General features: G+C 43.6%; 1 protein-coding gene across 1 annotated transcript; it reads left to right on the top strand.

Moving 5' to 3' along the window:
* The first annotated feature begins 2513 nt into the window (after window positions 1-2513).
* Window positions 2514-10793, top strand: LOC146986654 (apoptosis facilitator Bcl-2-like protein 14). Its single transcript, XM_085780520.1, has 6 exons — window positions 2514-2517; window positions 3063-3269; window positions 3391-3495; window positions 4058-4116; window positions 5600-5899; window positions 10545-10793. The coding sequence occupies exons 1-6, from the start codon at window positions 2514-2516 to the stop codon at window positions 10566-10568; spliced, it is 699 nt and encodes a 232-aa protein (XP_085636646.1). The 3' UTR covers window positions 10569-10793.
* Window positions 10794-10878: the final 85 nt, after the last annotated feature.

The raw sequence follows: 10878 nt of genomic DNA, 5'->3' as shown, positions 1-10878 counted from the left end.
TCTTAGCAAGAATATTTGTCTTATTTCTAGTCAAAATGTCATTTCTAGTCAAAACAAATCTCATTCTACTTCAAATAAGACACATCACATTAAAAGTAGCTTGTTTTTTACTTCTTTCAAGCAGATTTTCACTTGAAATAAGTAGAAAAAATCTGATAGTGGAGCAAGTTTTTCTTCCTTATTACAAGCACAAAAAACTTACTTTCACTGGCAGATTTTTCTATTTATTAGTAAGTGATATATTTGTGTTAATATAAGTCTTAAATAGTTATATCTTCCGACAGCAATCACTTACATAGAGTGTTTGGTCTGAAACACGGGTCTGTCAGTCACTCTGCTCTGCTCTGAGCCCAGGAGAAAACATTTATCGTATCCTACAGTTTTTATCCAATGAGGAGAGAGAACGGCATAAAGGGGCAGTCCTCTCTGTGTGTGCAGCCAAGGAACGCCGTGAATGTGGTGACGTAGGGACGAGGACTGTTATGGTGCGTTCATGGAAACTCGTATTTTTCCGACCGTGAAGTGGTACCAGTTCGATCTGGTACGAGTTCACGGGTCAGAAGTTACGAGTGGCCGTTATAGTGACTTTCACCGGTAAAACAGGTCGGAGAAACACGAGTGGGTTGCCTGGAACGCTACAAAGTCGTAAGTTGTGACTTGAAGCTGTAATTTACGATTTCAAAAGCCGGCCTGGAACGCAGCATTAGCGAAAACGACCGGACCACTTACTTCTGCTTTAAGTGAAAGGGTTAGGGTTAAGGCTAAAAACAAGTTAAATTTTAGGTGATGAGTCTTATTTTAAGTGGAAAGAGATTAGTTTTGACTAGAAATGAGACATTTGGACAAGAAATAAGACAAATATTCTTGGAAAGATGTAGAGTTTTTACAGTGTACTATGAGTATTAGTCAGGGTCTTACGCAGAATAAATCAGTCATACAAAGATTAGACTACTGGGGTTTTTTATGGGCCCACTGGGCGCTGGGCCCCTAGAGTTATCATCACCTTTCTCCCCTACACAACGGCCCTGGTCCAGTCTAGGGATGCGCCTGAATGTGGTGACGTAGGGACGAGGACCAATAGATCCATGACGAGGGCGGGGGCTGCTAACTCCATCTGCTGACAAGACGTTATGGTGCGTTCAAGGAAACTCGTAACTGGTGTTTTTCCGACCTGTGAAGTGGTACCAGTTCGATCTGGTACGAGTTCACGGGTCAGAAGTTACGAGTGGCCGTTATAGTGACTTTCACAGGTAAAACAGGTCGGAGAAACACGAGTGGGTTGCCTGGAACGCTACAAAGTCGTAAGTCGTGACTTGAAGCTGTAATTTACGGTTTCAAAAGCCTGCCTGGAACGCAGCATTAGCCAAAACCACCAGATCACTTACTTCTGCTTTAAGTTTACCTGTCAGACACTGACACAAGATGTAAAGTACTTCACTACAGTATCGTAGGCATTTGTATTGTAGAAATGAGAAACAAGAGAGCGAGACAGACGACCCCAACCTGACCCCGCTGAGGAGGAACTGGCCTATGAAGACTCAGCTCAAGTCCAGCTGTCATTTTATTTTGCCGTAAAAAATGTATCCTGATATGTATTTAAAAAAGTAACAAGCCTTTTTGGGAAATGTAAGGAGTACAAAGTAGCCTACCGATATTTGCGTTAAAAATGTTACTGAGTAAAAGTAAAAAGTTGTCAGAAAAATAAATACTTTTTTTTTAAAACTTTATTGAAAGTGACCAGCACATACAAATGCAAATACCATACAATACGTTGTTGCTGGTGTAAACATCAACACAACACCGAGAGAACAAAACATTAACAAAGAGATGAGAGGTGAAGGGAAAAAAAGGAGAGAGAGAGAGAGAGAAAAATAATATTAGCAGCAATAAAAGTAAATAAATAGTAATAAAATAAAGAGGTGCGAGAATAAGTTATCAGATTACGTAAATACCTTAAAAGTACAGCATACACTCAGAGTTTTGATCGCTTTTTTGTTCTGTGAGGGGGAAATTGTTGAAATATACTGTTCCATTTCTTTCATAAACACAGTGAAGTTTGGTTTTTTGCTTGTGAATTTACATTTGTGAAAGTGAAATTTAGCTATAAACAGTAAAATCAAATTAATAAGAAAAAAAGCATCCTCATTAGAAAAATAAATACTTCTTCTGAATGAGTGATGAGGTTGTGACCTTTGACCCAGGTGGGCATGGCGAGCGGCTGGCGTGCCGGTGGAGACAGGGAGGTTCTCCTGCTGCTGGAGGAGTACTGCTCCCTCAGGAGGCCCAGAGCAACCAGACCACGGCCCGGTGTCATACGGCCCGGTGTCATATGGCCTGAGGGTCCAGGTCCTGATGTCATACAGCATCAGGGTCGAGGTCCCGGTGTCTTAGAGCTTCAGGGTCCACGGCCCGGTGTCATATGGCCTCAGGGTCCAGGTCCCAGTGTCATGCGGCCTCAGGGTGAGTCAAATTCACAGAGTGTGACTGTGTTGTAGAGTTGTCACGATACCAAAATGAGTAACCACGGTACTATACCAGACAAAGTATCACGGTTTCAGGTAATATCACGATACTGCCGCCTTTTTTTACTCATAATGTTGTTTGGTGAATGATAAACATAATAGGCTACTGGTGAAGTAGGAATTAGACTGAAACAAATATTTTTAGCTTAGCTACCGCCGTTAGCTTAGCCACCGTTAGCTTAGCTACCGTTAGCTTAGCTACCGTTAGCTGTCCCTGTCAGCTGAGCCACTGATGCTTTCTAGACACTGTGATTCCCCCAAACTGAATAAATACAACACAAAACACACACACAGAAATAGTAATGTTTCTTCAATCATCTCAGATTTGTCTAAACGGTGATAGGGCCTGAAAAATATGATATATAGCTAAACTCTCGTTTGTTACTATTGATCTCATTCAGATTACAGCTGGTTTTCTACCAGGAAGTAGAATGTAAACAACAAGGAGATTCGGTCTATAGTAGGAACCGTTACGTTTTGGCACCGCGGGGTAACGTGACTACCGTGGGTATCGTGCAACTCTACTGTGTTGCCATGGAGACTGTGTGGATGCTGCTGTCTGCTCATCACCTGTGTCCTCTGAACCAGGTGGCTCCTCCTCCTCCTGCTCCTCCTCCTCCTCCTCCTCCTCCTCCTCCCGCTCCTTCCTCTCCACCACCGTCCCAGCCATCGTTAGGTTTCGAACTGTGAAAGTGAGAATTCCTTCAACGCCGGAGCTTGAGTCTGACAGCGTTGGAGGGAAATATGGTGAGTGAACACAGGAAGTTTGTCTACTGCAGTGACGAGCTGAGACGAGCTGAGACCTTTCATCACGTCTATAATGAATGAAACCAGAGTGAGTTAGTGACTGAGGAGTTTCTGTCTCTAGATGATTCAGACTCAGAGTCTCAGAGCAGGAGCTCAGCGGTGGACCGGCTGGTCCAGATCACTGAGGCTGCTCCCGTCCCTCAGGTGTACGTGGAGAGTCAAGATGGTGAGTGTCAAAAAACTCTATCGCCTTTTCTTTTGCTTCTTGATCTAGAAACCTCCAGGAGAAGCTGATTGGATGATCTTGTTACTCTGGCTGCAGTTTGGAAGCTTAAAAGGCACAAATAGGGTGTGGCTCTTAAAAACAAACAATAAAATCTTAAAATCAATCCTAAATTTGACAGGAAGCCAGTGTAGCGAGGTCAACACTGGTGTGATACAGGTGAAGATAAGGCCATTGTAGCCTATTTGTGTAGTTTGTCTCAAGGTGCAGGTGCAGGTGTGGTTACTGGTACAGGTGCAGGTGTAGGTGGCCGACAGGTGCTAAAATATCTTTAATTTCACATGTTCACACCTGGAGAAATCCTCTACAACAGTGTTGGTAACTGAACCTGAGTGTTGGAGTTAGCTTCACTTCTTCATGGAGGTCAATGTCAGTAGCAGCTAACTGGCTAACTAGCCTACTAACCAGCTTTTTTTAATGAACTTTAATTATTTACCTTTAGTTTAGTTTAGTTAATAATGCTAAGGTCTGGTTTGTGTGTGTGTGTGTGTGTGTTGTGCTGCAGAGATCGTCCAGAAGCTGGTGAACCTGATGATCATGTTCGGTGACGACATCAATCAGAAGGTGAGTGTCATGATGTCACAGCATCACTATGGTAACAGGGAGGACATAATCCATCACAATCAGACCCAAAGAGATCTGATGGAGACATTTCACATCCATGAGATGAAGTTTTCCAAGTCCCTTCCAAACGTTGATATCTTCACAGTGGAATTAGATTTTTATATCACCACTTTAGAGATAATGTCAAACAAAAAACAGTGAATGTACACTGCTGCACTTTAAAGACTCATTTTCAGTAACCCTGAAATAAGAGGAATATTTAGTGCCTCGTTTATTTATTTATTTTATTTTGTCCATATTTTAATTTACATGTTTTTTTATATATAGCCTATATTTTGTTACATACTCATTATTACTCAATAATAGTAATATTTGTACTGATATGACCCTATTTCTATCCACCTTTTTCCGAACGTCAAAAACGTAGCCTGTTTTGCCGGTTTTGGAATGTTATGTTTACGTTTCCATGGTTTCAGTAGTCGCGGTAAGTGCATGGATTTTTTTTTTTTTTTTCCCCAATGAAAATCTGTAAAACGCATGGATCAGCTTTTAACAGTGGATATCACACAAATTGACATCTGTGTTAAAAGCCAGCGTTAATAGATCCATGCGTTTACCGCAACTATGACAACGCCTTAAAACCATGGAAACGTAAACGTAAAATTACACCAAACCGGCAAACCGGAAGCCAGTTTTGACCATAGACGACGTTCGGAAACTTGTGGATAAACATTCCAAATGTTAAAGGGACAACGAGGAGTTTCTCCATCGGCAGAACGAGAAATTCCGCGACAATAAAAAAGTCTGATATTAATGTGGATGAATCTCCGTTACCACTTGTTAATGGTCCATTTTAGATAAATCTATGGTTTTGTCTCTATGGTTATTTTGTTATTATTAGTGGTGGTGGAAATGCTGGGTGAGCCGACCAGCGTTTCTTTACTTTCGGTTTCGTGGCGAGTCATGAGAATAACGCCGCCGTATGAATCTCCGTTTATGGTGGGAACTACGACGGTATGTGATCGTCTTCCAACCTCTGACTTTAAAGGGATAGTATCATTTTTTTTTAAAGTGGAGTTGTATGATCTACAAATAGCCCCTAAGTACTTTAATTGCAGTAGAAGACTCTCTGCACTCCTCCCGTTAGCAACGCCAGCCCATAATAGCCCTGCCCAGAGATTTACAACATACAGTGTTGTGAACAGACCCAAAGAAACGGCCTATTTTCACGGCCTAAAAGAGGTTTTACCTAAAAAAAAATACACAGTTCCATTGTTCGCTATAATATAATTTTTTCCAGCCCTTCAAAGTGCAGGAAAAACACAGTTTTTCTATGGGCTGGCGTCCATTTCACGGTGCGGAGGCTCATAAATGTAGTGTGGAAACACTTCGCTTTTCCAAAACTCCTGGTTGTCCCTTTAAAGATTTTCATTGAAATAAAAGGACGGTGAGTTTGACTCCAGACTCTGTGTGTGTGTGTCAGATCGCTCAGACGCCGCTCCTCCAGCAGCAGCTCTCCAACATGAACTACGAGCTGTTTGAGAAGGTCACGTCCACCGTGCAGAGCCTGGTGGACTCGAACCCGGGCCGGGCCGCCGGGTCCCGGTCCGGGTCCGGGTTCGAGTCCGAGGCCGAGGTGCAGCAGCAGAAGATCGCCTGGGCCTTCGAGGTGACCAGCAGGCTGTCGGTGGTGGGCGTCGTCCAGCGGAGGAGGGTGCTGAGCTTCGGAGACAAATACATCCAGCAGCACCACTCGGCCTGGGTGCAGCAGCACGGGGGCTGGGTGAGCAGACCGAGGGGGGGGGCAGAGGGCCGGACCGAGGGGGGTGGGGGGGTAAGGAGACTCAGATTAGATAGATGAAGTTTTAAATGGACCAGTCAGTCTCTCTTTTCTTTTTTTTATATTATATTGTTGGACCATCAAACCAAACTTACTCTGACACCTCGACCCCAAAGACCACCCAGGACAAAACTGTTTTCATAAGTAGGAGCGTAGCTGGCAGATGAAGCTAACGTAAAGCAGATGAAGCTAATGTAGCTAACAGACGAAGCTGACGTAACGAGCAGATGAAGCTAATGTAGCTAACAGATGAAGCTGACGTAATGAGCAGATGAACGTAGAGTAGATGACGTTCGCGTAAAGCAGATGAAGCTAATGTAGCTAACAGATGAAGCTAACTACAGCAGGTGAAGCTAATGTAGCTAACAGATGAAGCTAACTAAAGCAGGTGAAGCTAATGTAGCTAACAGATGACATTCACGTAAAGCACAAGACGCTATTGTAGCTAACAGATGAAGCTTACATAAAGCAGCTGAAGCTAATGTAGCTAACAGATGAAGCTTAAAGCAGGTGAAGCTAATGTAGCTAACAGATGAAGCTGACGTAACGAGCAGATGAAGCTAATGTAACTAACAGATGAAGCTAACATAAAGCAGGTGAAGCTAATGTAGCTAACACATGAAGCTTAAAGCAGGTGAAGCTAATGTAGCTAACAGATGAAGCTTAAAGCAGGTGAAGCTAATGTAGCTAACACATGAAGCTTAAAGCAGGTGAAGCTAATGTAGCTAACAGATGAAGCTAACATAAAGCAGGTGAAGCTAATGTAGCTAACACATGAAGCTTAAAGCAGGTGAAGCTAATGTAGCTAACAGATGAAGCTTAAAGCAGGTGAAGCTAATGTAGCTAACAGACGAAGCTTAAAGCAGGTGAAGCTAATGTAGCTAACAGATTAAGCTGACGTAATGAGCAGATGAAGCTATGTAGAAGGTGAAGCTAATGTAGAGCAAGTGAAGCTAAAATAATGAGCAGATGAAGCTAATGTAGGTAGCAGATCACGTTCACGTAAAGCAGATGAAGCTAACATAGCTAGCAGGTGAAGCTAACGTAGAGCATGACGTTCACGTAAAGCACATGAAGTTAATGTAGCTAACAGACGAAGCTGACGTAGCTAAGAGATGAAGCTGACGTAACTAGCAGATGAAGTTAACGTAGCTAACAGATGAAGCTGACGTAGCTAAGAGATGAAGCTGACGTAGCTAAGAGATGAAGCTGACGTAACTAGCAGATGAAGTTAACGTAGCTAACAGACGAAGCTGACGTAGCTAAGAGATGAAGCTGACGTAACTAGCAGATGAAGTTAACGTAGCTAACAGATGAAGCTGACGTAGCTAAGAGATGAAGCTGACGTAGCTAAGAGATGAAGCTGACGTAACTAGCAGATGAAGTTAACGTAGCTAACAGACGAAGCTGACGTAGCTAAGAGATGAAGCTGACGTAACTAGCAGATGAAGTTAACGTAGCTAACAGATGAAGCTGACGTAGCTAAGAGATGAAGCTGACGTAACTAGCAGATGAAGCTGACGTAGCTAAGAGATGAAGCTGACGTAGCTAAGAGATGAAGCTGACGTAACTAGCAGATGAAGTTAACGTAGCTAAGAGATGAAGCTGACGTAGCTAAGAGATGAAGCTGACGTAACTAGCAGATGAAGTTAACGTAGCTAACAGACGAAGCTGACGTATCTAAGAGATGAAGCTGACGTAACTAGCAGATGAAGTTAACGTAGCTAACAGACGAAGCTGACGTAGCTAAGAGATGAAGCTGACGTAACTAGCAGATGAAGTTGACGTAGCTAACAGACGAAGCTGACGTAGCTAAGAGATGAAGCTGACGTAACTAGCAGATGAAGCTGACGTAGCTAACAGACGAAGCTGACGTAGCTAAGAGATGAAGCTGACGTAACTAGCAGATGAAGTTAACGTAGCTAACAGACGAAGCTGACGTAGCTAAGAGATGAAGCTGACGTAACTAGCAGATGAAGTTAACGTAGCTAACAGACGAAGCTGACGTAGCTAAGAGATGAAGCTGACGTAACTAGCAGATGAAGCTAACGTAGCTAACAGACGAAGCTGACGTAGCTAAGAGATGAAGCTGACGTAACTAGCAGATGAAGTTAACGTAGCTAACAGACGAAGCTGACGTAGCTAAGAGATGAAGCTGACGTAACTAGCAGATGAAGTTGACGTAGCTAACAGACGAAGCTGACGTAGCTAAGAGATGAAGCTGACGTAACTAGCAGATGAAGTTGACGTAGCTAACAGACGAAGCTGACGTAGCTAAGAGATGAAGCTGACGTAACTAGCAGATGAAGCTGACGTAGCTAACAGACGAAGCTGACGTAGCTAAGAGATGAAGCTGACGTAACTAGCAGATGAAGTTGACGTAGCTAACAGACGAAGCTGACGTAGCTAAGAGATGAAGCTGACGTAACTAGCAGATGAAGCTGACGTAGCTAACAGACGAAGCTGACGTAGCTAAGAGATGAAGCTGACGTAACTAGCAGATGAAGCTAACGTAGCTAACAGACGAAGCTGACGTAGCTAAGAGATGAAGCTGACGTAACTAGCAGATGAAGCTAACGTAGCTAACAGACGAAGCTGACGTAGCTAAGAGATGAAGCTGACGTAACTAGCAGATGAAGTTGACGTAGCTAACAGACGAAGCTGACGTAGCTAAGAGATGAAGCTGACGTAACTAGCAGATGAAGCTGACGTAGCTAACAGACGAAGCTGACGTAGCTAAGAGATGAAGCTGACGTAACTAGCAGATGAAGTTGACGTAGCTAACAGACGAAGCTGACGTAGCTAAGAGATGAAGCTGACGTAACTAGCAGATGAAGCTGACGTAGCTAACAGACGAAGCTGACGTAGCTAAGAGATGAAGCTGACGTAACTAGCAGATGAAGTTAACGTAGCTAACAGACGAAGCTGACGTAGCTAAGAGATGAAGCTGACGTAACTAGCAGATGAAGCTGACGTAGCTAACAGACGAAGCTGACGTAGCTAAGAGATGAAGCTGACGTAACTAGCAGATGAAGTTGACGTAGCTAACAGACGAAGCTGACGTAGCTAAGAGATGAAGCTGACGTAACTAGCAGATGAAGTTGACGTAGCTAACAGACGAAGCTGACGTAGCTAAGAGATGAAGCTGACGTAACTAGCAGATGAAGTTGACGTAGCTAACAGACGAAGCTGACGTAGCTAAGAGATGAAGCTGACGTAACTAGCAGATGAAGCTGACGTAGCTAACAGACGAAGCTGACGTAGCTAAGAGATGAAGCTGACGTAACTAGCAGATGAAGTTGACGTAGCTAACAGACGAAGCTGACGTAGCTAAGAGATGAAGCTGACGTAACTAGCAGATGAAGTTGACGTAGCTAACAGACGAAGCTGACGTAGCTAAGAGATGAAGCTGACGTAACTAGCAGATGAAGCTGACGTAGCTAACAGACGAAGCTGACGTAGCTAAGAGATGAAGCTGACGTAACTAGCAGATGAAGTTAACGTAGCTAACAGACGAAGCTGACGTAGCTAAGAGATGAAGCTGACGTAACTAGCAGATGAAGTTAACGTAGCTAACAGACGAAGCTGACGTAGCTAAGAGATGAAGCTGACGTAACTAGCAGATGAAGTTAACGTAGCTAACAGACGAAGCTGACGTAGCTAAGAGATGAAGCTGACGTAACTAGCAGATGAAGTTAACGTAGCTAACAGACGAAGCTGACGTAGCTAAGAGATGAAGCTGAGGTAACTAGCAGATGAAGCTAACGTAGCTAACAGACGAAGCTGACGTAGCTAAGAGATGAAGCTGACGTAACTAGCAGATGAAGTTGACGTAGCTAACAGACGAAGCTGACGTAGCTAAGAGATGAAGCTGACGTAACTAGCAGATGAAGTTGACGTAGCTAACAGACGAAGCTGACGTAGCTAAGAGATGAAGCTGACGTAACTAGCAGATGAAGCTGACGTAGCTAACAGACGAAGCTGACGTAGCTAAGAGATGAAGCTGACGTAACTAGCAGATGAAGTTGACGTAGCTAACAGACGAAGCTGACGTAGCTAAGAGATGAAGCTGACGTAACTAGCAGATGAAGCTGACGTAGCTAAGAGACGAAGCTGACGTAGCTAAGAGATGAAGCTGACGTAACTAGCAGATGAAGTTGACGTAGCTAAGAGATGAAGCTGACGTAGCTAGCAGCTGAAGCTAACGTAGTTAACAGATGAAGCTGACGTAGCTAAGAGATTAAGCTGACGTAACTAGCAGATGAAGTTAACGTAGCTAACAGACGAAGCTGACGTAGCTAAGAGATGAAGCTGACGTAACTAGCAGATGAAGCTGACGTAGCTAAGAGACGAAGCTGACGTAGCTAAGAGATGAAGCTGACGTAACTAGCAGATGAAGTTGACGTAGCTAAGAGATGAAGCTGACGTAGCTAGCAGCTGAAGCTAACGTAGTTAACAGATGAAGCTGACGTAGCTAAGAGATGAAGCTGACGTAACTAGCAGATGATCGAAGTTAACTTGCTAGCAGCTGAAGCTAACGTATCTTTAACCCCGTCCATCCTCTCTCCTGTGTCTCTGTCTCGTCCAGGACGAAGTCTTCGCTGTCGACTGAGCTGCTCTGGTCTGAAGAACGTCCGTTTCCTCCTGAGGTGGAAACTTCACTTGTTTCTTTGTGTCTGTGTTTGTCGGGGCCGCAGGTTCGATTCCTGGAGACTCAGACGCTTCGTGTTTCTGCCTTTTAGAATCAAAACTGTTGTTTAAATACTGTACATATGATACTTTTACATTTTGATATGAATCTCTTGAATCTGTGTACATTTGATCACATGATGCTGCCTCTGGGCCCGGTCGTCACTGTAAATGAGAACTGGTTCTCAATTAAAGGGATAGTTCACCCTAGAATGATATTTCGCTCATTATCT

This window comes from Trachurus japonicus, chromosome 6 (genome assembly GCF_045865225.1).
Source record: "Trachurus japonicus isolate A0001 chromosome 6, Traja_1.0".
Classification (NCBI taxonomy): Eukaryota; Metazoa; Chordata; class Actinopteri; order Carangiformes; family Carangidae; genus Trachurus; species Trachurus japonicus.
The sequence above is the reverse complement of the archived record's forward strand: the minus strand, read 5'-3'. Positions and strand labels throughout refer to the sequence as shown.